Source organism: Vulpes vulpes, chromosome 5, assembly GCF_048418805.1.
Source record: "Vulpes vulpes isolate BD-2025 chromosome 5, VulVul3, whole genome shotgun sequence".
NCBI lineage: Eukaryota > Metazoa > Chordata > Mammalia > Carnivora > Canidae > Vulpes > Vulpes vulpes.
Window position 1 is genome coordinate 64,039,125 of NC_132784.1, and position 27,656 is coordinate 64,066,780.

General features: G+C 54.4%; 1 protein-coding gene across 38 annotated transcripts in view; it reads right to left on the reverse strand.

Moving 5' to 3' along the window:
- NRXN2 (neurexin 2) overlaps window positions 1-27,656 on the reverse strand; it is a 107,102-nt gene that overhangs the window by 73,743 nt on the left and 5,703 nt on the right. For 24 of the 38 annotated variants that reach the window (XM_072758329.1, XM_072758350.1, XM_072758336.1 and 21 more), the window contains exons 2-6: window positions 23,189-24,189; window positions 12,093-12,110; window positions 7,228-7,257; window positions 4,826-4,897; window positions 105-406 (exon numbers count right to left, since the gene is read on the reverse strand). In XM_072758329.1, coding sequence (XP_072614430.1) covers window positions 105-406; window positions 4,826-4,897; window positions 7,228-7,257; window positions 12,093-12,110; window positions 23,189-23,933 — 1,167 coding nt within the window. In that variant the 5' untranslated portion in view covers window positions 23,934-24,189. The remainder of the gene's footprint in view (window positions 1-104; window positions 407-4,825; window positions 4,898-7,227; window positions 7,258-12,092; window positions 12,111-23,188; window positions 24,190-27,656) is intronic. The other 14 variants (XM_072758356.1, XM_072758335.1, XM_072758334.1 and 11 more) reach the window with 5 other exon arrangements.

Consider the following 27,656-nt stretch of genomic DNA (forward strand, 5'->3'; position numbering starts at 1 on the left):
CTGGCCCTGACGCCTCACACCCATAAGTGCAGGCTGCCCCCTCCCCACACCCCCATTCTGCCCTAGCACAGCTGGTCCCCCAGCCTCCTTCTTGCTCCCCCTACCTGGCGCAGGTTTCGGGTGACCCGGACGTCGTGCCAGGCGTTGTCGTTGAACTTGCCATTGACAGGTTCCACAAGGGCCTCGAAGGCTCCTGAGCCCAGGTTGATGACCAGCCAGACAGCCCCAGACTTGAGGGACAGGTTGACGTAGTCGGCCGACTTGCCCGTATGCAGCATCAGCCCGTTGCGCTGCAGGGTGCGGAAGGCCAGAGTGATCTCGTCCGTGCTGCTCTGGATCGGGTTATGCGACAGGTCGTAGCAGAAGAACTCATTGCCTTTGAAGGTCGCCACAAACTCCTCCTTGCCTGGATGCCGTGGTGTGGGGAAATGGGAGAGCCTGAGTGGGGCAGGGCGCACCAGCTCGCCCTCTGCCCCTCCAGCAGCCCCAGGGCATGGGGCCTGGCCACTGGCTGGAGCCCCGCAGGCCCATCTGCAAGCTCAGCCCCTCTCCCATCCCCCAGCCTGTCCATCCTCTTCTCTGGACCCAGCTGTCTTAACTGTCAGAAGTCTGCTTCGCCCCTGTCCATTTCCAAAGCAGGAGACTGTTAAGTGGCTCTCACACTGGCAGCTGACAATTTAGCTGCCACAGGGCCCGAATCCTCCATTGGTCGTGCCCCTGAACAAAGGGATGTGGAAGTGAAATAAGAGGCTCCACCTGACTTCTCTCTGGAGTGCCTCTACTAAGGCTGGGGTACCAAGGGTCTCCTGCGTGCAGCCCACCTCCCACTCCTGCCTCTTCTCCGGTGAAGGTCACTCCCAATGCCTGGGGCAGTTTCAGGCCTCACATGGGGGGGGATGGGGCCAGCCGGCCTGTCAGGCAGCAGGGAGCAGAAAAGGAGGACAGGGAATGGTGGGGTGGAGCATGAGGACGACACACAGGAAGACAATGAATGTGGTGGTAACATGCACCAGGAAGCAGTGGGTCAGGGGGTGGGGCTCATACAGATGGCCTCACGCCAGCTGCCAGCCCCAGCCCTGTCTTCTAGTCCGACCCGAGAGGACAGTGCAGACAGGCCCCAGGAGGGGCCCCAGAAGGCAGGAGTAGGACCCCTGAGTGCCAGCAGATGGCTCAGGTCTCATGCGTGTGTGCGTGCATGTGGGTGTACATCTGTGTCTGTGTGTGTAAGCACCCAACATAGGGCTCCCTCCATAGGCACTTTTCAAGCAGAAGCAAAAAAAAAAACTAGGAGAACCTTAGAGATTTGTAACATTCTGTAAATGGGTGACAAGTGGCAGGACAACAGCTGTGTGGAGGGAAGTGGGGGTCGCAGCCCCACATCTTCACAAGCTAGAGCACACACAGAAGGAAGAGGATGGGATGCGGAGTCAGGGCTGAACAGAGGACCTGGACTATGACAGTGACTCACTTCTCCCCAGCACACAGTGGCGGATGGGGATGGCGATGGCTGGCATCACGCCTGCACGGAGCGCAGGGGTGCTCAGTATCAGCCACCAGGCCCAGGAAGGAACAGGGCACAATGCCAGGGCGCACGCACAGCCCTCAGAAGACACCTGCGCTTCTGTGAGCCAGGCCACAGAAGCAAGCACCACGTGCAAGAGCGGCGGCAACCCGGGTGCACTTTCTGCAAATGCCCCTCCCCGGTACACAACAGCCCTGCTTCTCTCCCTCTGGGCAGACTGCCCACAGACTCCATCCTCACTGCCTCCGGATGCCAAGGCCCCAGCTGCTGCCCCAGAGCCTGGCACCGCACTCACTGCAGCTGGCAAGGCCCGGTTTCCTGAGGCCACAGGGCAGCAAGGCTGGTGGGGGCATAAGCACCACAGGGACAGTTGGAACCCCGCTCTGCCTGCCTTCAGGCTCCAGCACAAAGGGCCAGAAAGCGAAGGGGAGTCGGGCAGAGACAGAAAGGGGACATGAGGAAGAAGGGCATTGAAGAGGAAGACCACAGAGAAGGGGAAAAATGGCCATGGGGGACAGAAGGGAAATGGACGAAGCAAGAGGTGATAGAGTGAAGCAGTCTGGTTTAAGACAAGCAGCACGCTGAGAGGGGAGCAGGTGAGGGTGACGGAATAGGGCCAGCAAGGAGAGGGGGCAGGGGCCTCAAGGGAATGAAAGCTAAGGCTTTGGGGGGGGGGGGGGAGCTGGCTGTTTCCATAGCAACCAGGCCCACTGCCCAGGCCCTGGGGGAGGTGGGGGGAGGACCAGAGCAGGGAGTGCGTCTGACCTTGGGCCTGCCACACATACTAGTCCTTCCCGGAAGCCAGGCCTCCCCTCCCATTTCCTCACCTTCACTGCAGTCAAAGTAATGATCATTAAAGGGACAGTCAAACAGAAAGAAAGAATAAAGCAATCACGTGAAAAAGTGATTGGGACAGAACAAAAGAGACCAGAGAGGAGGGCCAGAGGCTGGACCACAGCTGCCAGGGCAAAAAGAAGAAACAGGGCCATTCCTCGAGTCTTCTGGGCTCTGCCTCGGATCTCCTAGGAGAGGAGGCAAGGCCAACCGTGGATTCGGAGGCGTCTATGTGTTCTCCAATTCCCGTCGCCACTGCCACCAACCCAGATAGGCCCAGAGATGGAAAGAGACTTGGAGCAGCCAGAGAGACCCGGATAAATATTGGAAGAGAGGGACAAAAAGGAGATGAGCAAATGTAAACGAGACAACCTAAGGATGGTGGGAAGGACAGAGACAGACCCTGAATGGGGAGGAGGGCGGCAGGACCTCAAAGGATTGATGGGTGGGGGGAGGACTCTGTGGCCATAAGGATGCCTGTGATGCTCAGGGGAGCACAAACCAGACCTGGGAGGAGGCAGACCCACAGCACCAGGGGGCGCTCTTCCCCACCATTGCCTGCAGACCCCCGGAGAACTACAACTCCCAGCAGGGCTTGAGCAACAAGTGCAGCTTCTGATGCCCACCCTGCACCCTACTCTACCCCCGGCACGGCACCGGAAGGGGGGTTCAGGGCTGATACTTGCTCACCTCCCAAGGTCAGGGAGCATGGAGCCTCACAAGTGTCCCCCGTCAAGCTGAATGCAGCTGGAGACCACTGTTACGGTTCAGGACTCCTAAGAGCCCTGAGGGACAGGAGCAGGCTGCCTCCTTTCCAGACCCAGCTCAAAGCCCTCCTCCGGGAAGGTCTCCAGCCCTCCTTCGTCCCTCTCTACTCTCAAGCACTACAGCTGTCTGTTCTGCTCATTTGGCACTTACTGCCTAGTAACATCTTGTACTGCTCCCTTGAGAGGAAGTGGGATGTGAGAAAGAAGACCTGGGCCCTAATGCTGGCTCTTCCCCCAGCTTGGTGACCTTGACCAAGAGGCAAATCTCTAAACCCCAGCTTTCTCCTCTGGACAAAGAGGCTAACTAACCGTCGGCCTACCTTACAGGTTGCTGAGGCATCTAGAAAGAGAACAGACAGGATGAAGCTTCATAAACTACAAACTATTTCACTAATAAACTACTCTTGCACTGGTGTGTAACTTTGTGTGTGCACGCACGCTGCCTCTCTAGATGAATGAATAAATTAACTCCTCTGGACAAACTCTGCACTTTTCATACACTTTGCATGGACCATGCTTTCTTGTGGTTATTTGCTAGAATGTCAATGAGCCCCTTGAGAACAGAGACCATTCACCCATTGAAAATAAAATTGCTGGGCAGCCCCGGTGGCGCAGCGGTTTAGTGCTGCCTGCAGCCCAGGGCGTGATCCTGGAGACCCTGGATCGAGTCCCACGTCAGGCTCTCTGCATGGAGCCTGCTTCTCCCTCTGCCTGTGTCTCTGCCGCTCTCTCTCTCTCTCTGCATCTCTATGAATAAATAAAATAAAAATTAAAAAAAAAAGAAAAGAAAATTGCTGAGCACATGCCTACATATGTACCAGGAGCTGTGTAAAAGCACTGGGGGCATACGGATGACAACAACCAACCCTTGCCCTCAGGAAGCTCAGTCTGATGGGGGAGGCAAACAGGTGAAGTGGCAGCTATGATGCAGGGTGGTGAGTAATAAAATAGACGTGGAGACAAAGGGAACAGTGTGTGGGTTTGCCCGGAGAGTTCAGGGGAGACTTCCAGTGTGGCTGGCCTGGCCATTTTTTCAAGAGTTGGCTGAGAGAGATACCGAACAGTGGAGAGAAAGGCAGGGGTGGCAGGAACCCAAGCCAACAGCAAGGCAAGTGCTACAGAACACAAACAGGACTCGAGAGCCCCAGTGCCTGGCAGCCTCAGTGCAGAAAGTGGCTGAAAATCTATATAGCCCTGAGATGGATGGAAAGGCCTCAAGCTGGCTGCAGGGGCTCATCTCGAGCAAGTATCAGTTTCCCCACCTGTAAACCCAGGGCAATGAACCCTTCCGCAAAGGGTAGTGAAGGCTCATGTAGGTGATACTACATATTATAAATGCCATGTCTCCTAACCAGAATCCCCTAGGCTAGGCTGCTGTCACAGGCTTCCAGAATTTGATGGTTAAGTGAGGGATTTACCCTGCTTCCCAGATAGTTCCCAGGGATAGACCTGAACAACTGCCACCAAAAGACATCTGTGTTCCAGAAAAGGGTCATTAGGACAACTGGGGTTTAGGAAAGAAATGGAGGTTTGTGGCCCTTCACACCAGGGCAGGCCCCAGGGATGCAGGCCCAGCAGTCTCTGTGGACCTCAGAAGCGGTGCTAAGGGGTACACCTCTGTTGACTCAGCTGCCCCCCAGGAACCGCAGTTAGCCTGCGAGGAGTGAGGGCTGGGCTCTCTGGGGATCATGGGGTCACTGACCTTTCGTTGGCTGGTGCACATCGCCGGCTCCTCCTCTCCCGGCCCCCCCCTCGGAGAACAGTAAGGACCCTACTGGAGAAGCAGAATTGGGGAGTCAGGCACAGGGGACTATTGAGCCAGTCCCACCCAAGCCTTGAGGTGATGGAAGGCCCTCTCCAGGGTAGAGGTCCTGCTTGGAGGGTGGGGGAAAGGGTGCTGTTCTGAGGACTCACTTGTTCCAGGGCCTCTGGGGAAGGAGCCAGATGACAAGCCAAGTCAGCCCCACAGACCCCATGAGACCCCACAGCCACCAACTTCTGCCCTTTGCCCAGGGGTGGGGAAACTGCAGGAGGACCGGGGGCCTCACAGCTGGCTCAGGAGCATCTTTTTCCCAAGAACTTGCAAACAGGCCAGCCCTGAGGATCTGCGGGTCCCCAAGCCTCCACTTCCAGGATCTTGCTCACTGTCCTCCCCACTCTGTGGTTTCGCTCCCACCTTCTCCTGCAGGGCAGGAGTTCATGTTCCTCAAGTCCTTCCAAAGCCTGACACAGGTACCCCTCCTCCCAAACCTTCTTGATTCACACACCAAAGGCCTCTTGTGTTCTTTGCCTGTCCTTAAGGCAAACCTGATTCTCCATCTACACCTGGTTCACTCAGCAGAGAGCACTCTTTTTTTTTTTTCTTTTTTTTAAGCAGAGAGCACTCTTAACGTCACCTTTGTCCCCTTGTCACCTTTGTCCCCTTGTCGGCCCAACGGATCATGGGGCTTCCCAGGGGCAGGGCCATGGTTTCCATCTGTTCTTTGTCCCTCCATTGTGCCTTCAGCAGGGCACTGCACACCAACAGAGGTTCTGCCTGGATGGAGCTTATCGTGGATGTGGGGAAGGCCTTTCTTAGGGATGACTTCCCACTCATCAACCCCCAGGCCTCATCTCCGAAGCCCCCGCAGACACATACATCTGGGTTCCAGACTGGCTTGAGCTCTCCACCCACCCCTGCCAGTGACTTGTGCATTCAGTGTCTGGCTCCCAAGCCCCCACACCTATTGCCAGACCCTGTAGGATGGCTTCCGGGGATGAGGACCTCAAGAATGGAGTTTAATAGTCTGTGTCAGGGCCCCTATTCTACCTCAATCCCACAACCCCAGAAGTAAAGCTAGAATAACACCTGAGCTGTGGGCTATGGACCTTTCAGAGGAAGGGGCAGGGCTCTGGATCCTCTGCGTCTTCATCTATGGCAAAGGTGTGCCACCGCCAACACCCCCAGAACCAGGCATTGAGAGGCAAGAAGTATGTGAGTGAACCAGTTGGGTCCTGACTACCCCCTTGGGATGTCCCCTTACCCTCACAGTTTTTGCCATAATTTCACATCCCTGCAAGAATCCCAGGTCCCTATTTTCCCAAACCTAAATCCATCCCAAATTCCAGATCTGAGTCTCTCCCCGCAGCCCAGTCTTCATCTGGTAGGCCTCTCTGGCCTACAGGCTAAAGACTCCCTATGGACAATGAGCCCTAATGGAGGACCACCCTGGGCATGGGGAGCAATGCCTAAGGATCTGGATACCTGAGCTCAAGAACCAATGATCAGGAGACCTGGGAGAGCTCAGCGCTGGGGAGTGGGGGAGTTACAGTCAGGATTCCTGGGCCGTCAGGTTTGCTGAACACCAGGTCTTTGAAAGATGGTAGGGACTTATTTGAAGGGAGGCTAAAAACAGAGAAGCAACCCCAATGGTACCACCAACTAAATGCCATCTACCCACTAACAAGTCACCTCATTTCTCTGGGCCTGAATGTCCTCATCTGTCAAACAGGGTCAAGAGATATTGGTGAGGGCAGACAGTGGGACAGCTGTGCGAAGGGGGCGTCCTGCACCTCCACTACCCTGCCCACCCCTCTTCGCTGCCACTGTGGATAGAGAGGACACCCCGCAGCCGCAGGGGGAGGTCAGCGAGGCTGCCTAAAAGTCTCTTCCTCCAGCCCATGCTTTTCTCTTTGAATTTGGGTCCACAGAAAAGAAAGAATGATCGGAATGGGTGGAAGGAAATAAAACACCACCATGAGAAGGGAAAAAGAAGATACACTACCAGGAAAACTCAAAAGGGTGACTGGAGACAGCGGCAGGAGTTGCAACATCTCTTGATGTCAGAAACCAAGGTGAGATGAGGGCGAGGGCAGATGGAGCACAGCAGGGAGGACAGAGGAAGGGAAGAAGGGAGCACAGATGGGGGCCAGCCCTCCCCACCCCAGCACCCCAGTCCCCAGAACACGGAGAGACAGACGACAGAGGCAGCGGGCAAGATGGGCAGGAAGGCAGGGGGGACAGGTGGAGGCAGGGAGAGGAGGCGGGGAGAGGAACAGAAAATCCAGTCGCAGGTTGGGGGCAATCCAATCCAATCCAATCCAAACCAGAACTTCAAACCATACCTTCGCTGTTTAACGTCAGGTGAGCCGGACCTTGGAAAGGGGAAGGGGAGAAAGAAAGAAAGGAGAAAAAAAAAAAAAAAAAGAAGAGAAAAAGAAGAAAAGGGGAAAGAAACAAAGAAAACACGAGTCATCAAAATCAGCCAGAGAGAGGGGAGAAAAAAGCTCTTGCTGCCACAATTTAAAAACCCTTTTTAACTTGTGACAGGCATCAGGGGAAAGCCCCCAGCCCGGAAGCTGAGGAGGGGGCCCCCCCAGATGCCGGAAACAGGGTGGAGGGCATAAGGGGGGGAAAGAGAGAGAGAGTGAGAGAGAGAGGAAAGGGGGGACCAAAGGGGGTGAAGGGGTTACAGGCAGAACGGGAGGAGGGGTAGGGGCAGGGGGTCACTGCGAGGGGGGAGAGGAGATTTTGGTTTCTTTTTTTTCTTCTTGCCGGAAAAAAAAGGAAAAGGAGGAGAAGCATGAGGCTGGGAGGGCTGCTTTTTCCTTTTTCTTTTTTTCTTTTTTTTTTTTCTTCCGGGAGGCGGAGAGAAAAAAAAACAGTCAACGAGAAAAAACGATTCGGATGGAGGAGAAAATAAAACACGACACAAAAATCAAAGCCACCTGGAGAGAGAGAGAGTGTCCTGTTAGCGTGGGATTAAGTGGGCAGGGGGCACCTCCGACCCCACCCTCCACCCCATCCCACACCCTGATGAGCCTGGAGAAAAGATGGAGGGGAGTACGAGGGGTCCTGGGCTTAGGAGGAATCTCCCACCAAAGTGGGCTTCAGAAAGGCATCTGTCCAGCCCCAGAACTCTCAACTGCCTCCCACCAATAACCTCCATATAGATTGCTGCACTCCCGGATTCTGCAGGATAAAGTTAGAGCAGAAGCAGAGAGGAGAACCAGAAACGCGGGAGCAGAGATCCTGAGCTTAGATCCTGATAAGGGGACTAGGGCCCACTCTTTGAGACACCAAGTACCAAAGAGGGCAGCCAAGGCCCATGGGCAGGAGGTCTGGCTCTCTGAGAGGTCAAAATTACTCTATGGACCCCCTTACTCTGGCCTGGCCCTCTCTGAAATGAGCAAAGAGCTGGTTTGATTTGGAAAATGGGAAACAGAAGGCCTATCTCCAAGACTGCAGGCAAGCTGGGCTGGGATATTTTTTTCCAGTTACCTGGCCCCTTGTAAAAGCCTGCTCAGCCCTGACCCAGGCCTTCCTAAACCTTAGGGGGAAAGATTCTGGCCCATGGGACCAGCATCCTAGTCCTCGGGGAACACCAGCCACAGAAAGCCCTCCCCCAGAAAGGCTGGCAGCACCAGGTCCCACAGCACAGCTGAGGTCCCAGGGCTCCCTGAGATGACCAGCCAGGCCCTCCCTCTGCCCCCTACCCTGCATCCCAGGTCTCTAGCCAAAAGGGTCGGGAAGGAGCAGCCCTTGGAAACCACCCTAGCACTGTGGCAATGAGAGGGTGGCCAGCCCCAGAGACAAAAAGCCAGGCCAGTGTGGGATTATAAAGGTAAAGAACTCCAGGTGCCTCTGAGACAAAGCAGAGGCCAGGATGCCTGTGCTCCAGGAGGTCAAGCCAAAGGCCTGGACCCTGTGGAAGACGTGAGCAGAGGTTCACATCACCCCCTTCACTTCTTTTGGGGGAAAGGCATGGGTCTCCCCCACCTCTGCGTCCCACGCCAATTGGGGGAGGGGACCGCAGCTGGGAAGGGCTGCATCGGGATAGAACAGCTCTCCAGGATAGAACAGCTCTCCAGGATAGAACAGCTCTCCGGAAGACACAGGTTTTATCCACAAAACAGGCGAGGACCAAGCATTTGGACTGAGTCTAATTCCTTGCTCTGAATGCCCCCTACAAACTTTACCTGAGATCCACTAGCATCTTCTTCCAAATCCCCTAAATCCAGGAGCCAGACCCAGAGCCTTAAACCTTTACCCAACTCCCCCAGACAGAACTAGTCTTCTCTGCAGGCTCCTATCCTTGGAAACCCAGGCCCAGGAGCTGGGTGCCCTACGACTGGCCCTCTGTGCCCCACAGACCTGTAGGATGGCATGGGGCGGGACAGAGCCTCATCTCTCCCCTTGCAGACCCTTCCACTGCCCAGCTCCCAGGCAGCCTCATTAGCATGCGCCACTCTCCCTCTGTCACCACGGCAACCAGCTGCTCAGCTCCCTCAGGCATGACAGCACCAGCCATCTTGGTGAAGGGGAGGCCGGTTCCCTGCCCTGTCTACCCCTGGCTCCAGCCAGCCTGGCCTGAGGGTACGCTCCCTAAAGCCTAAGCCCACACCCCCCGCCCCCATTTCCCAGGTCTGAAATCTCTTCTCCTTCCCCGTGCCCAGGCTGTCTGGGTAAGCCCTCCCCACATCCACCTGTGGCATCAGCCCCTCCTCCCACCCCCGGGAGAAGAGGCTGGCAGTGATGGATGGCATTACCAAGGGTCCTTTCCTAGGGCACTTTATCTGGCTGCTTCTGGGTCTTCTCTCCCTGCTACAAGAGGCTAGGGAGAAAGGAGGTAGGGCAACCAGAATCCCCAGGAGATGCTGTCAGGGGCTGGGGAGCAGGATGGCCGGGTCCCCAGGAGAAAGGTAGGCCTGAGGCACAGTGTTGAGGGGCAGGAAAAGAGGACTCCAAGATCTCAACTGCAGAGTCCAGAGCATTGTGCCCCAGAGGAGGCCCCAGCTCACCCCACCCCCTGGAACCACTCCCAGTCTCACTCCTTAACGCTTCTATCAGAACCCCCAAGAAGACCAGCATCAAGAGAAGGAAGATAGCTGCAGGGGACAAGACTGAGAGACACACAAGCAGACACATCACAGAGAGACAGACACACAGAGGCGTCACAGCCCCGGGTGTGTATACACACATGCTGACAGGCGGGCACACATAGTGCCATCTCCAAGCCAACAGGTCACCATGCCGCCCCCAACAAATGGCTCAGCAGTGTCTGTAGGGCCTCATGCCCCATTTATCCCCGACAGTGTCCCCTCTTGTCCCCGTCTACCCTACATGCTCAGAAAAGAATTGGGCCCTCTCTGTCCCCTCCTGGCTCAGTCACCTCTCCCCCAAAGGCCCTCCTGCTTTCTCCTTTAGCTTGGCTTTCCCCCCCCACCACCACCAAGTTCTCCCCTTTCTGCCTCTCCCTCTACTTCTCCTTCCTGCCTCTACTTACCCCCCTCCTTTCTCCCATCTCTCTGCCCCATCCTTCCTCCCCACAAGCCTTTCCCTTCAGGCTCATTTCCCTCTCTCCTCCTCCCTCCATCTCTCCCTTTGTTCCGGAGGAGACATGACATCAAGAGCAAGTAAAAGTCACATCAGCACTAAATCTTATCTCCAGCCCTCAGAAGGTTGCGTCCACCCAGACACACAGACTCTCTCTCTCACGCACACAGAGGTAAACACTGACATGCAGAGATGCAGACATAGATGCAGACACTACTACGAAGGCACACAGAGATGTGGGCCACGCCACAGAAGACACGATGACGGGAGTGCACGCACCTCCACATGCGCTCAGGCACCAGCACCCAAGCAGACAGGTACAGACGTGCACGGGGGCACACAGACACAACACAGCAGTGGAACCTTCCGAACACGTGTGCACACAGATACACACTACTTTCTCACACACACACACTCAGATGGGTGCTTGCCCGCTGGGATCAGGGGAACGGTGGTCACCCAAGGAGAAGAGACATCAGTAAGCAACAAGCCAAACCATGGACACCACAAGGAATAACAGATTCCAGGCCACACTTGAGCCAAAAGCCCTCCCCTTCTTTCCTACCCAGGACTCGGGCATCCTCGAGTATGCTCGGGAGGCTGTCCCCTGCTCCTCCCACGCCAGGGCCCTGGCCCAGGGAGCTCCCAGCCTGGAGCCCCCCCTCCCCACCTTGCTTCTCCAGGGTAAGAATATGAGCCAGGTATGGTGACCGGGTCCCACCTCCTGCCCAGCTTGCTGCCTGCCTTCTCCACAGTGGCTGGGGGACCATCTCACCTAGTCATCCCTTCTCCCTGGCCTTGTCCACCCCAGAGGAATAAAAGGGACAGAGCCAACCAAAGCCAGAGGGGAAGATTCAGAAGATGACAGGAGCCCAGGGAGAGCCTGGGGGAAAACTGAGGCAAGGAAAGAGGTCCAGAGACAGAGCCCTGGAGAAAAAGGAAGGAAAACACAGAAACCAGAGAGAGAGAGAAGGCAAATGAAACAGAAGACAGGGAAGGAATGGACAGAGGGACTCCAAAGAGAGGCATGCTTCTGCCCTACCCCTGGCCTGTGGCCTGGGCCAAAGAAAGAAGGAGATCGCCCCTACCTACCAGCCCTGGGAGCAGGGGGGGGGCCTGCTCAAGTGTCAGAGTGGAGAAGCCGTCACCCACCTACACCTGCTGACCCAGTGACCCAGGGACACAGCTCCCCACCCTCTGCCTGCATTTTTCAGACCCAGAGCAGACCACCCAAGCAGTCCCCAGCCGCAGCTCCCCCCCCACTCTGTGGCCATCTTAGGCTCCCTCAGCTGGGCTGGGCAAAAAAAAGCTGTCTCCTCACTCACTTCTGGCACTTCAGATCCTCCAGCGCTATCCCTTCACCCTTACTCCTGTCTCCTCCCTAAAGAGGAGGAAATGCCAGCTGGCAGGCTAGCACTGAAGACTGGCAAGTGGAAAGGCCTGCCCTCTGCCCAGCAGTTCTCCCCAGCAAACTAATAAAGAGGGAACAGGCAAGACGTGGGGCTGAGGCAGCCAAGAGGACCCCCAGACATCCTTCCCTAGCAGGTCCCAAACATGGGCAGGAGAGGGAGCCCTTAGGTGCCAATGACACACCCTCATATAAGACCCTATGGTGATTGATCCACCACCCCAATGACCAAAAAGCATCACTCACCTTCCATGGGGTGCTCCTCTGCAGGCCAGCAAGGTGCAGGAAAGGGTAAGGCAGAGAGAGAGAAGAAAGGAGGGCTCATTAGTGGGGGTACCAAGAACAGGGTTCCCAGGGGGTGATGAGTTCAAAGTCCCTGAGCCCACCCAGGTCCTGGCACAAGTCACCCAGGCTGGAAGGCTCTGCTAGGAACAAGGTAGAGAGAGAGCTGCTCCCGGGAGTCAATGCCTCATACACAGGGTCACGCAGTCCAGGAGGACCCAAATCTCATGTTACATTTCAAGAAACTGAGGCCCAGGGCAGGGAAGTGACCCTCAAGGTCACATGCAGAATCGGAGGAGAGCCAGGTGTGGCAGGCAGGCAGTCTTGACTTTCTCAAGTACACTCCTCCCCTGCATTCCACTGTACCTCGAAGACAGATGGGGACACACTCACATGGAGCTTACCCGAGACACACTCACACTTGGTGACACACTGACACACATAGGCACTCAGTGATCCAGAGACACATATAATCTCTCACAACCCACACTTGAAGCCTTTGCACACCCAGATGCAACCACCTCCCACCCGACCAGGGGAGAAAAATTATCCATAGAGGTCAGAAAACACAGTTGTGCTTCAAAGTGCCATGTGACTCCCACCCCAGGCATGTAACCTCTCTGAGCCACCAGGCCCTCCCCTGTAAAAATGAGAGAGGCAGACTACATCATTTCTGAGGCCCTGTCCCTAGGTCCTGCCACAGCCTCTGGGTAGCCAGCCCTCACCTAGGAGGGGTCTGCTTGGGCCTGGCCCTGAGGTCTTCATCCAAATGCGGACAGTTCCTCCGGAGAAGCTACAACTCCTCAAGCAGGCCGGGCTCTGACCTGCTCTGGGAGCCAGGTCACCTCCTTCTCCAAACCTTTCTCACATGCCCACCTACTGGGATACTTTAGAGGAAGCAACAGGCGGGCAGAGAAACAGCACAACCTACAAACGTACAGACCCTGTGGGGAAACACACACACATACATATGCACTTGCACATGGGCGTGCAGGCCCCAGGATACACACATATACATACAAACCGCTGTTCAGTGCACACTCACGCCCACAGCACACACTGTCTCCTACCTCCAACATCATTTTATGTTATTTGCTCAGTGGCTCTTAGGGGGTTAGCTGTACTCCAGAAACACACACACTGTCATTTATCAGACCTTATCCCACCTCCGTAATACATACACACACACAGGCTGAATGCAGAATCAATACCCACACAGTGATCTAATACCTAATATTAGATGCATACACCACCACCACACCCCACACTCGCTCCGCCCGCTAAGACTCCTGCCCTGTGATGAACACAGCTCCCTCTCCTTCTATCCACCGACCATCTATCTGCATTTCACACAAGCCTTAACATATCTACGTGTGTTACACACAGAGAGCTTCTTTTACCTGCCAGCTGCATCCCCCAAAAGCTCTGTCCACAATGATTTTCTTAAATAAACTGAATCCCATTGCATTTATGGTAGGGGTTGCCGGAGACCTAGAAAAATAGCTCTTCGGAAAATCCCTGGGCTCTCATGAGGAGCCTCATGTCAGAACCTCGTTGGCCCCAGTCTGTGAAGACCCTAGTCAGCACAACCATCTCTCCAGCATCTGTATGAATAAAGAGGCATGGTGATTTCTAGATAATCCAACATGGCCAGTATTTCAAAAAGGATTCCCACCTGCCACAAACGAGGGCCATGCTATACTTAGGAAGGTGCAAGAAGCAAGCTTGGTTTGCTGGCTGCCTGAGCTTCCCTCTCCTCTCCTGGCTTCCAAGAGTCAGCTCCTAGAGACTCATTGACCTCTCCTTCTCTGCTGTTCTTTGCTTTCTGCTGATTCACCTGTGTCCCACACCTGCCATCATAGACCCTTCCTGGCTCAGGTCTATGCCCTCCACACTCCTTCCTTCTCCCTGCCCTCCTTGGTGATAGCTCACTTCCATGGCTTAAGGACTCCCTAACCTGTGTTTGTAGACTGGGCCTCTTCCCTGGGTGCCAGTTCTGCGTCCCCATCTGTGTGCTGAGCAATTACTCAGACAGCTCTCTGACATTCAAACTCCACCACCAAAGCCATGCTTATCTCCATCCCCGTAGCAAAGTGCCCATTTCCCTGCTTTTGGCAAAGGTACTGCTTTCAACCAACATTTCTTGGGTGACCTACTAACATGTCCTCTCTTCTGCCAGGTTTGAGAGACCATGAGTTAGCCAAGTGCCCAGTACCATACTGACCCTCACCATGCATCTCACCATTACCCTCCCAACAACCTCATGAGCTTGGTGGTAGTACCTACTTCCTGTGGACAGGAAAGGAATCTTGCCCAGCAGCACAAAATCACCTTTGACTTTGATCACTGTGCTCCTAAGTCATCATAGCCCACACTCTCACCCTTCACCCCTGGCTTCCTGCAAGAGCCTCCTCCTGGGTGGTCTCCCTGTCCATCCCCAACTAGGCTCTCTTGGCACAGGTGCCAGATACACCTGTCTAAATACTGCTGTGATCAACACACATGCACACACACACACACATGTGCACATATGCAGTCATGCTCAGAACTTTCCAGTGGCTCTAATACAACCTCTCTTCCATGTTCTCAACCTATGTTTCCACCTGCCTTCAGAGAAGCTCTACCTGAGTGTCTCATGGGCTTCTCACCCTCAACACATCCAAGATGGACTTCCTAACCCTTCTCCCACAAGCCCTTTCCTCCTGCCTGCTTTCTCTGATCAAAGTAGGCATCCAGAAATCAGCCTCGTTCTTTTTTTTTCATATCAATCACCAGATCCTGTCAGTTCCACCACCTAAAATCCTAAAAACTGGGCAGCCCGGTGGCTCAGTGGTTTAGCACTGCCTTCGGCCTAGGGCATGATCCTGGAGACCCAGGATCGAGTCCCACATCAGGCTTCCTGCGTGGAGCCTGCTTCTCCCTCTGCCTATGTCTCTGCCTCTCCCTCTCTCTCTCTCTCTCTCTTTCTCTCTCTCTCTCTCTCAGTTTCTCTCATGAATAAATAAATAAAATCTTTAAAAAAAATAAAATAAATCCTAAAAACTAAAAAAAACTCCTGGAAATGCTTTTCATCCCCCATCCCTCCTCCACCACAGCCCCCATGTCCAGACCCTCCTCGATTTTCTCCTTGGAATATTAATAAGCCTCTTCAATGATCCCCCTCTACAGCCAGTCTTTCCTCCTACAATTCTTAGTTCACGCACCACCAAAGTGATCTAACCAAGTCATGATCCTGCTTAGAATCCTCCAAGGCTTCCCAGTGCCTCCAGGATAAAGTCTGACCTTCTCAGGTAAGTCCATTGGAAATTCGGCCATGCTTCCCTCCAACCTCCTTTCCTGCAACAATCCAGGCTCCAGCCACACCCAGCTGCCGTCCATCTTCTGATGTGCTACATTTCTGCACATACCATTCCCTTGGCTTAAAACATCCTTCCCTGTTCTCACTCCTCCCACCCTCAGCTCTTGTTTTAAGACCAGGTCAGTATACCTTGTTTTAAGGTACCTTGTTCAGCTCTTGTTTTAAGACCAGGTCAGTATACCCCAGTCTGTTTGTGTTCCCAACTGGCTTCGCAGGCAGGGCTGGCCGCCCCTCTTCTGTGCCCACTCTCAGTATGTACATTGTATTATTACTTCACTTTATTATATCTCTATTGCAACTGCATTTCCATGTCGGCTTCCTGGCCGGACTGTGCAATATCCAAGAGCAAGGACAATGTCTCATTCATCTCTACCTCCAGCTGCTTGCAGTTCCCGGCTCAGGAAAAGGCATGCCTATGTTTGTTGAATGAATAATCAAAAACACTTCTCACATACTGAGTACTTCAAGTGTCCCTGGCTCTTTCTGTGCATTGTTTCCATCCCTCATCAGTGGATGCTGCTATATCAGTCTCTCCTAGAGATGGGGAAACTGAGCCTCATAAAGTGGAAGAGACTTGTCTCATGGCACGCTGCTGGTGAGGGACAGAGTCAAAATGTGGCTTTAAACTTCCCATGGGCTACATTCTTGGCTGGAAGTCAAGACTTTTATTAGCTGACCTGACTCTACAGTTCTTATCTTATCTCCCCCAAAGCACAACCATCTTGGTCTCCTCGCCCACCTGCCACTCCCCCCTCTGCCGCCCCCCACCCCCGCCCCGGTCCCCTACACACCCAGCTCACATCTCCTAGACTGCTCATTTAGGCTGTGTTGCTGGAGAGAAAACCCTGCCTGTTCCTTTCCACCTCCATGGATCTCACTCACTCACTCACTCCACAGATCTCAGCCCCCATTCAAGATCTGGCCAAGTCTCACCTCCTCCTTGTAGCCTTCTCTGACCACCGGGGTTAATGATCATAGTAGCATTTATCGATCATTTACAATAGTGACTGGCATGTTGTAAAGGATTTCCATGCAACTCATTTAGTCCTTGCAACAACACTGTCACCTCCATCTTATAGAGTAGGACACTGAAGAACAATGTGATTAAGTAAATTGCCCAAGTTTACACACATAGCAAGTAGCAAAGTCAGATTCTACCCTGGGCAGCCCTTGCTCTTAACCACTCTGCCATGTGAGGCTTTCCTTGTGAGTATCTTTCTCCTCTCTGGGTTCTCATGCCAGCCACCCCCTGTACTGCTCTCTTGAACCTAGGGCCATCTCCAGCAGCAGAAACTGTCAGGACCACGGGTATCGGATGTTACAGCTGACAGGATGATCCCACATATGTGACTCATTTACTCAACTTTCACACACAGAGGTCTTATCTGCCCCACCAGCGGGCATAGAGGGTATTGTCTTGCCCAATACGAACTCAGGATTCCAGCAGATTCGTGATCAAGGACAGTGATGAAGACCAGAACAAAAGAAAAGAAAAGGTTCTGAGCAGCCAAAACGAACATGATTGACAGTTATACATTAAAAACTGTTATCTCCTCATGGGAGAACCTCTCAGACATTGCCGAGAACCCCATCACTGGTGGCGACACACAGCCCCAACACGCTTGGCAATGCTGATTTCCAAGTTCGCAAACAGAGAGGTGGGGAGAGAGATGCCACCTGACAACTCCTCTTAAGAGAGGAGGTGGAAAAACTCAGAAAATCTAATTTAAGAACTCCAAATACAGCAGTCAGGCATCATTTCAGGCAGGGACAAACCTCAATGAAGGAACCACTGTGTGACAGGCCAATACCTGAGGGGAATCACGACATCCTGAGTCATCTGGAAAAGGTTAAATCTCTTTCCAAATATTATGTTTAGGGAGGCAGAGAGGTGTGCAACATATCTCAGAAAGATTTCCATCTGAAATGGTTTCAAGTGTTGGTGAGTTGTGTATTTTAATGGGATAAAGCTCCACTTTCCGGGGTGAGTTCCTCCCCCCCACCACCCCACCACCCCGGCTCCTGAAGACTGAGATTTTACTGATCGATTTCTACTGCCCTCCTTGGTGCTGGGACAGCTGGCTGACAAACACAGGCACACACCCTCGTCACATACTATGACCCGAAGAATTTGGGGGTGGTTACTGGCTTCTGCTGAAATGCGGTCCCTAAATACCCCCCAGGAAACCAAACACGAGTAATGCATGGGCACAACTGACCAACTCCCTGAGCTTCGGGAGGCAGCATGGACAAAGGTGGGCAGGGCAACAGGTTTCGGAGTCAGCTCCAGGTTCAGATCCTAGCTTTTCCATCTCTGGCAGTGGCACAGGAATTAAATGATATAAAAGTTCAAGGCACCTAGAGAAAAACACTCACTAGCTGTGAGGCCCTGTGCCCCCCACCCCTTGACTGTGTGATCTGGTCTCTTTTTTTGTTCTAACTGCTCCTTCGCTATGTCTGTGGCCACTCCTCTCCAATTGTGGGCTCCTCTGAAGTCTCTTCACCTTCTTCTTGACCACCTCATCCAATTCCAGAACTTCAAATAGTCTCTCTCTCCATACAGGCCCCTGTGGCACCCAGGTCTCCATCCACAGCCCTGCCTGCAACTCAAAGCTCCAGTCTCACATTTCCAACAGCCTGGACGCCTTGGTCTAAGAAGATCAAGGGACACCGCAGTTCGACACATGTATGATCTGTGTCCCAACCCTCTCAAATCTGCTCCCCATCCATCCTCCACTTTCCTTTCACTTTGCTGCTGCCTACGCCGCCGCCACCACCACCACCACCACCACCACCATCACCACCACCACCACCACCACCGTCCTTCAAGCAAACTTGAAACCCCATCACCCCTGACTCCTCCCTGTGAGTCCTAGAGCTTCCATCCCAGCAACACCTCCGGAGCACCAGCACCGCTGCTTCTACTACTGTCACAAGTGCCACCCCCCATCCTCACCACTCTCCAAGACAAGCACGGTTCAGAGCCTCAAAATCTCTCTCTTGAACTATCTCCCAACTGATTTTTCCACTGCACAACTCTGCTCCCTCTAATGCTTCTATACCACACTCCCAGCTTCTGAAATATAGCTCTTATTATTCATATATCCACTCAAGATTCTTTGGTGGCTGCATTTGCCAATACTCGGGACACAATATCCAATAAATTTTGGTTGAATGATTAAGTCAAAACTCCAAGATGTGACTTCAACCTGCTTCTCCTGCTTTAGATTCCATTCTTTTTCTTATATTCTTGATGCCCCTCTACGGACATGACGTACACATCCCTTCCTTCCACGTCTTTGTTTTTATTGTCTAGGCATGGGGTGGCCTCCTCAAACCAAGCTTACTCATCCATCCTTAGGTCAGTCTTCAATAGCATGCCTTTTATTACGGATCCCCCTCCCCAACTTGTAAAACCATCTCCCTCCTCAAAAGATCAATAGCATTCTGCTTGTTATAGTAACTACCATCTACCAACCATTTATTATGTACCAGACATTCATTTAATACCCACAACAGACTTGTGGGACAAGCATGCTTATCTCCATTTACAGGTAAGGAAAAATTCGTCCGAAGGTTAGGCATTCACCTGATGGCATAGGCCTACTAAATGCAGAAGTCAGATTGAAACCCAGACCTGAAGGGCCCCTGGAAGGCTCAGTCTGTTAAGCTAAGTGCCTGCCTTCAGCTCAGATAATGATCCTGGGGTCTTGGTATCAAACCCAGTGTCAGCCTCCCTGCTCAGAGGAAAACCTGCTTCTCCCTCTTCCCCGCTGCTGTGCTCTTGCTCTCGTTATCTCTTTCTCAAATAAATAAATAAAATCTTTAAAGAAAATTTTAAAAAGAAAGAAAGAAACCCAGACCTGAGTCTGCATTTGATCACTAAGCTGCACTGCCTTGCTGCATCTCTTTGGGAATATATTACACTATTTCGTCTGTTTTCTTTTGCTGGTGTTTATTGACCATCTTCTATGTGCCAGACACTAGTCTAAGCACTTCATGTGAATTAGCTGATTTAGCTCTCATAACAACTCTGTAAGGTAGGTACAAATTATTACCCCCATTTTCCAGAAAAAAAGAAACCAGGACAGAGAGAGCTGAAGTCCAAGGTCACATGGCCTGGGCAGTCTGGCTGCAGAATCTGTGCTCTTCACCACACACTGGACTGCTTTTTTTACCTGTTTTCCCAATTAAACAGCCGATACCCCGAGCAGCATCTTATTCATTTCTGACCCCCCTTCAGCTCTCAACATGAGGCCTCACACAAAGAAGGCCTCAATAGCTACTTATAGAATTCAATCACCAACCAACATAAGAAGCCCACACATGAATAACATGCCTCTACCTCCCTGCTGGCACACCATCACTACAAGTAGCTTTATACTCCTCTCCTGAACTAGGCAGACTCCTGCCATTCCGTCCTATACATCTGTGCACCCATTCCACTCGAGGTCTCACACATATACCTGCACAGCCTCCCCCCTGGTCACTTTTCAGCCCTTTATCCTCACACATGAGTGACAGGAGGAGTTCACATCCAAATCACTGCACAGTCCCTGTCGACTCCATCCCAGCTTTGGTGATAATCAGCAGTGGGTACACACACTTAGTTACTCATACTTAGCTCTCTCTTCAATTACCTGTGGTTAGAACTGCCCCCCTCACTGCGGGGGGCGGGGGTGGCGGGGGGGAAAAGCACATTTCCTAACAGGGAAGTTCTCGGTCAATGGGTAGGCCCAGACCCAGGAAGGCAGGGGGGATTCCAAAGCATCCACAAATCCATATGCACACCAGATACTGAAGGCAAATTGATATGTCTTGCATATAAAGCTAAAAAACTTTTTTTCTAATGTATATTTGATTAACCACAATGGCAAATATAACATTGAAGTCATCTAAAAGCTTTCCTGAATTCATAGTAGTTTGAGTCGTCCATTTTCACAGTGGACAGATATAAAAATAACTCCTATTTGGAAAGGTACTGTGAATTACTGGCTTTTTAAAATGCCCACAATCTCCATAAAATTGAGAATCACTCAAAGCAGATAATAATGACGTGACTGTAACTTCAGGGGAAACCTGGGGACTCTGGCCCTGGGATCTGTCTAGGGATGAGGAGCCAGGCCTAGTCCCCTTAAAGTCTTCCTCCTCAACCCCCACACCCAAAGGTAGGAGTGCATTCCTTTCCTCCTCTGCTGGATGAGAATGTACTAGAAGAAGTGTAATGAGCACAGGATATTACAAAAGCTGCCCAGGAAATAGGAACAAATATAAAGAGAGGGAATGAGGTCACAGGGTGGGGAGGAGACAAATCAGTAGGGCTGTCACTGTGCCTGTCACCTCCAGAAACAATCAGTGTTTACAACCCCAGGCCCACCCACAACATATATCTGAAAATATACGCAGACATATTTCCATATGCACATACCCAAGCCTTTATTCTCTCAAACACTTATTAATATATCTTAATTCATTCTACAAATCCTTATCAAACACCCACTAAGGGCCTGGTACTATATTCGGTACTAGGAAGGCAGAGAGGACTATCTCTGCTCTTTTATCACAGACAAAGCACCACCACTCCCCAACAGCTATCACACATACATACACACAGAGGTAACTCTCCCCCAACCAGCTGTATGACACTCACCTAATACCCCTTTTCCTTTTCTTCATGAATCTCATACACACACACACACACACACACACACACACAAAATGTGTCAGATATGCAGCCATCTCTCCCAGCTCAACACAGCTAACACATTTATCTCATACACATCCAACACATCCATATGATACACACAACTGTCTCTCCTCCACACAGGTACTTCAACACATCTCAGACACACAACCACACAGCCCATATTCAAAAGCACACACCTTGTTTGGCTCACTGGGCACCTCACTGGCCAATAAATCCTTTCAGTGAATGGACACAGGGTCTCTGATGGACCAGTGTGCCTCTGGCTGCATTTTTCAAACACTTAGGCCCAGTTTTGCCAGTGAGACCAGGGACTAACTACTGTTAGTAGTTACTAACAGTAGTAAGTTACTAACAGTTAGTACTACTAACTACTAACTACTATTGTCACCCCCACCTACAGACAGCTACCTTTCTGTAGCTCAAATTCCCCTTCCATCAAGTTAGAAGTGTGGTTCATCCTATTTTCTTAGAAAGGCTGGGAGGGGAAAGGTCATAGAGATCAGAAAATCAAGTTCAAAGTCTTGAAAAGGAAGATTCTCTATGGAGTTCCAATGTCTTACTGAGGTCTCACATTAAAACACATGCACACGGTTACCTACACATGAGCACACACCCTTACACTTGTGTACTATTCAATCTCCTAGGCACTGCACTCCCATCTGTAAACACTACTCTGTTCAAGCAAACCATTCGCACATAACACACACAGTGCCAGACTCACAGCTCCACATGCAGGCGAACACACATAGACACACGCTTTCACAGTTTAGGGAGCACCTGAACTCCTTGGAGAAAAGGTGAGAAGGTGTCAGGTTAACTTAATACACACAGTTCCTGAAGATATATCCCACAACCTTATATAAATAACCCCACAAAAGCAATCCAAACACTCTCCTTAAGGATTCCCCCACCACAACCGCAGATACACAGTTAAAATACTGTATATCCCAAACCCAGGGCCGCACCTGCAGACTCAACTCCTCCCATGGCTGTCCACATGCTGGCAGCCAGCAGGACACCCATCCCCAAAGCAGTCCTAGGGCTGCACCAGTCTGTAGGCACATGCAGGCACACACATGCACATGCACAGACTCCCTGCAAAGACTCCACCTCTTGAGAGAGTGGGCAGACGCACACACAGCTGCTAGATGGCCCACAGCTTCTAGGGATCTGGGACAGAGGAAAGCATGCCTGCACCACAGACCAGGGCCGAAGGAGATTCCCATCCCCACCCCCAAACTGATGGGGAATGTCTCCCCCACTCCCCCACCAGACCAAAGTACAGCAAGTGCCTTCAAGTCCCTCCTTCCCCCTGAACCACAGCCCACAGGGACCCGGGCCTGGCGGGCCTGGCGCCACCAGCGACCTGTCCCCTCATTTCACTCATCTCCGCCTCTGGGGAATTCGTGGAAGCTCTCCCTCCCCAAAACTTCCCTTTCCAGTCACAACCTCGCCATCTTCCACCCCCTTCACCTGCCCTTGCTGCGCGCCCTTCTCCCCCGACGCCCGGTCCCTCTGCCTCGCGTCCTGCCCAGGCCTCAGCTGCGGAACTTCCCACGCTTCGCTCTCAGGGGCTCGCGGATCGCTGCCAGCACCGGCTCGGCGAGCCCCGGCCCGCCGCAGCCCCGCCCACACCGGCCCCACCCACAGCCCCTCGCGCCCCGCCGCCGCCCGCCGAGCAGTCCTCGCGGCCTCTCCCGCGCCCCCTGGCCAGCACCAGTCCAGGGCCCACACTCCCTCACTCACCCGACCCGCAGGACCTCGAACTCCAGGTCCTCCGGCCGGCCCCCGAGGACCAGACTACCCGGTGCCACCCCCAGGTCGCCCCGCACTGGCCGCGCCCACACAGGTCACTGGTTAACCGAGCGCATAACCGGGCGCGGGTCCCCACCGCGCGCCCTCAGCCGCCCCTCACGACCCTCGCGTGCTGCTGCGGACACCCCCCGGGCCAAGACCCCGGGTCGCGGCGCCCAGCGGCGGCTCCCCCGGGCTCACCTTCGCTGCAGAACTTGCCGCCGAAGCCCGTGTGGCTGCAGTCGCAGCCCACCTCGCCGGGGGCCAGCACTGTGCAGAGGCCGCCATTGGCACAGGGGTTGCGCGCGGGTGCGCACAGGGGGTCGGCCGCGGCGCCTCGCAGGCCCTGGCTGCCCAGGAGCGCGGGGGGCCGCTCGCCCAGCTTCAGGTTGGCCAGGAGGCCGCGGAAGGGCGGCTCGTACTTGACCGTGCTGAGCGTGAGCGCCGAGAGGCGCACGTCGGGCGGGATGCCGCCCACGAACAGGTCGCTGGCCACCTGCATCTCCCGCCGCTTGGAGCGCACCTCGGCGGAGCGGACCTCGCCGTCCACGGCCAGCGCCGTGCGGCGCGCATCGCGGGTCAGCAGCACCATGTGCCAGCGGTCGTCGGCCGCCGGCGTGTCCAGCTGCAGCGTGGCCGGCTCGGCGCACGAGAGCGTGAAGCGCAGCCGCAGGCGCCCATCCACCAGCAGCAGCTCCAGGAAGTCGCAGTCGCCGCCGTCGTCCAGGTAGAGCAGCAGCGCGCGCGTGGCGTTGGTGCGCAGGCTGAAGCTGAGCTCGCCGCTGCTCGCCGCGCCCGCCCAGCGCGCGTAGCGAGCCCACTGCCCCGGGCCGCCGCCGAACTCCAGGCCGCCCGCGCCCGCCGCCAGCGTCAGCAGCAGCAGCAGCAGCAGCGGCGGCGGCGGCGGCGACGGCGACGGCGGCCGCCACGGGCTCCCGGCCGCCATCCCTCCGGCGGCCCCGGCCCCGCCCGGCCCCCGGCCCCGCTCAGGTTTCAGAGCCGCGGGTGCATGGGGCGGGGAGGGGGCCGGGTGCCCCCCGCGCCGAGCGGGGCTCCCTCGTCGGCTCACAGTGCCATGAGCCCGGCCGCGGGGCGAGGCGCAGAGGCCCAGGTCCCGGCTTCCCGGGGGGGCGGCGGCGGAGGAGGAGGAGGAGGCGCCCCTCCCCCGCTGCGGGCTCCAACGAAAGGTGGGGGAGGGATGCCTGCGGGAAAACAGAGAGGAAAGGGTTAATGAGGGGCTCGCAGGAGGGGAAGGGTTAAGGAGGGGATCGTGGGTGCTGATTCCCCCGTCACCCAATTGTTTCCCTTTAGGATTTGAGGAGCTGGCCCTGACCCAGAGAGGGTCCCAGAGCAAGGGACATCACCATGGACGGTAGTTCTGGGGCCCAGCACTTGCAGAGAGATGGCACTCATTAGGGTGATTATTAATTTGAGACGTGGGCGAGTGGGTAGTAGCCTCTTAAAGGTTCCATAGGAGCCCAATCACCGCACCCTCACCCTCGCCTCTGGTCAGGACCAGGGCCAGCTCCTGGGGGTGAGGCCTGGAGAGCTACCCCAAGCTGGTGACCCCAGCCCCTTCCTCTCTCAGAGCCACCCAACATCTGTGTGGTGCTCCCACCACCAGCCAGCCAGTCGCGGCTCTCTCATCAGCTCCTGATGCTGGATAATGAAGTTGCTAAATAATTCATTGGGATTAATTAAACGCCAATTCATCAATGGGATCATTGGGTAACCTGGCTGAGAAGGGGGCAAGGGAGAGAAGCTAGCGAGGATGGGCCAGGCCCCAAACCCTCTCCATCCATGCAAGGACACAAGCATCTGATTCCACATCTCCAATCCCCCCCCCAGATAACACTCACCCCAGCCTGGACCCCAACCCCACTGGTCACCAGCCCAGATCCTTCCTAAACCTAAATGTCTGTCACCCTCAACATCCAGTTTCCAGTCCTCAGCCTCAGGCCTGGCCCAATACCTGGGTTCTCTTCACCCCTCAGTTCCACCTCCCTCCCCATCCAGGGCTGGGGGAGCCACCAGGAGGCAAGCAAGCTTATTTACATAAAATTGCCTTTCTGAAATGATTACCCTTGTAACGGGCTGTCAGAGAGCAATTTATACCCCACACCGGGGAGGGGAATTTGCATCTCGTTAAACTCCGAGTCGTAATTATTTATATCCAACAACCCTCCTGAATATTGCATTGATTTTATTTTGGGGAGGGAGGAAGGGAAGGAGGTGGGGAGAAGCTTGGGAAAGAAGCAGGGAGGGGCCAAAGTTTAGGAAGAGATAGGGAAAGATTGAAGGGGGCGGGGGCAGGGGAGGTAATCGCAGGAAAGGTGACAGAAGAGTAATGGAGGAGAAAGGTGGCCTGATGGGGAGAAGAGGAAAGAGAAGATGGAGAAAATTATTCCAAACAGCATTTGTCAAAGCCCTGGATGCTGGGCATTTTTACAAATGGCATTTTACTTAATCACTCTGAGAAGTCCCGTTATTCCCATTAACCACTGGGGAAGCCCACATAGAAAGTCTAGGGACTTGCCCAAGGGCACACAGCCCATCAGCAGGGAACTGGAACTTAATATCCACATGGGCCAGACTCCAGCCTGTCCACAAGGAGACAAACGATGGGGCAGCCACAGGTGTAGCTCAGGGCAGTGAGAAACAAAAGGAGGAGAGGTGAGGGAGATCAGATGGGTGTAGTCCCTTTCTACATGGGAGGAAGCCAGAGTATGAGGGGAGAGAGAAAAAAGCTAGGGGCACCCTAAAAAACCATAGCAGGGGAGTGAGCAGAGAGTCAGGGAGGGCAGGGATGGTTGGATGACAAGTGTGCCAAGGAAGAAGGGACAGACAAGTCCTCAGGAGAAGAGCGGGAGAGTTTGGGGAGCCATCTCCAAGAGACCCTCAAAGCCAGGTTCTCAAGTCCTTCCATCAGGCTTTTTCTGATTGTCACCCCCAGCACCCCACCCCCTGCCCAATCCCACAGGCGTCAATGGGGACTCAAGTGTCCTGCCTCACTGCCCCTCCAAGGGCTGGCCCTTCCCAAGCAGGGGACAGAAGGCAATCCAGGAAGACAGCCCCCTCTCCCTCTGAACACTGTCCGGGTTATATATAGCTTTGCCACTGCCTCTCCTCATTGGGTAATGGAGATAATTAACATGCGCGGGCTAATTAGCCAATCAAATTAAATGCAGCACCTGCTCCCAGGCTGATTGACGCCCTTACCCCCACACACATGCACCCCCACCCTGGCCCAGGGCAGGGGAGGGGGACCCTTAGGCTTGGGGAAGGGAAAGGCCAAACCCCCTCCTCTCCAGAAGGGGCAGGGAGACCCTCAACCGAGGCAGAGACCACAGGCCAGGAGGCCAAAAGAGTGACACCCTTCCTCTGTCATTTTCCCCCTCTGCTAGGGTCTCAGTCTTCACTGGCCCTGCCTCTCTCCCCACCCCCACCCCCACCTCCCAACACATTTTGGGGAGGGAATTAATTAGCTATCGATTTCCTCTAGCAGAGGGAATAGGATTTCGTGCTCTGTCCACTCACCCCTCAGCTCAGGAGGAGGGGATTAGTTCCCCCTGCCCCACCATGGAGCCCAATCCCTCTGTCATACCCTAGGGGAGCTAGCAGAGGGCTTCTTACTGAAAAAGCCTCAGGGCAGGGTCTCCCTTGCTGGGGAGGTTGGCAGAGCACAGATCAAGTGAAGGTTGGTGAGGAGGCCTCCAGAGGCTAGGAGGTAGCTGCCTGGGTCCTAGGAGCCAGAAGGAATTTACCTGGAGGCCAGTGAGGGTGGGGGGAGGCAAACTGCATGAGAATCCAGGAGGGGGTGACTCCTCCGGGCTGTGTGTGCCAAGCTGTGGAGGGGGAGTGTGGGACGGGAGCGGGTCCTGTGCTGTGAGGCAGCTGTGGGGGGCAGAGACTGGCCTTGTGCAGTGTCGCCAGGGAGGGGTGAAGGCAGGGTCTGGGAACCAGGGCCCCTCACGACTCATTACTCATTCTCCCCACAGCCCACAGCTCCGCAGCACAGGCCAGCCTGGCTCGGTGCCGGCACAGGGACTGCCGGGCTGGCCAGAAGGAAGCCCCAGCCCTCCCTGGGTCCTCTCTCCACGGACCTAGGGACCCTTGGGGCAGCTTCAGGCTTGTGAGACAGTGAGGGCCCCAAGAGGAGTGTGTGCTAAGTGGACACCTGCGTTCCTTCCACCCCACCCCACCCCCACAGTTCCCTGGGAAGCCTGCTGCTCTTCCCCTCCCTGGAACTAAGTTTCTGCTGACCCAGCCTTCAACCCACCCTTCCCCCCAGGATGCAGGGGGTTCCTGCAAACCCAGGACACACCATCCTTCCTCTACTGGTACACAGCTCTCTGGCCTCAGATCTCCATGCCACCTTGCCATTGCATTGCACAACTACATCAGGTAAACAAATGGTCCCCCTAGAGTTCTACAGGGCAATGGCCCTTCCCCCAGGCTCATGCAGGGCACTGGAAGCCCCCTGTACCCACAGTCCAGCCACTGCTCCCCAAGACACACTCTTCTTCTCCAGTGCCCACTGACTGACAAGTCAGCTCAGTGCACACTACCAGCCATCTCTGGCCCCTGTTCCTCTGGGGACCTGACCTCTCCCATGTTCCCTGGGATTCTGCACCCAGTCAGCTACCCAATGCCTCCTACCCACAGATGG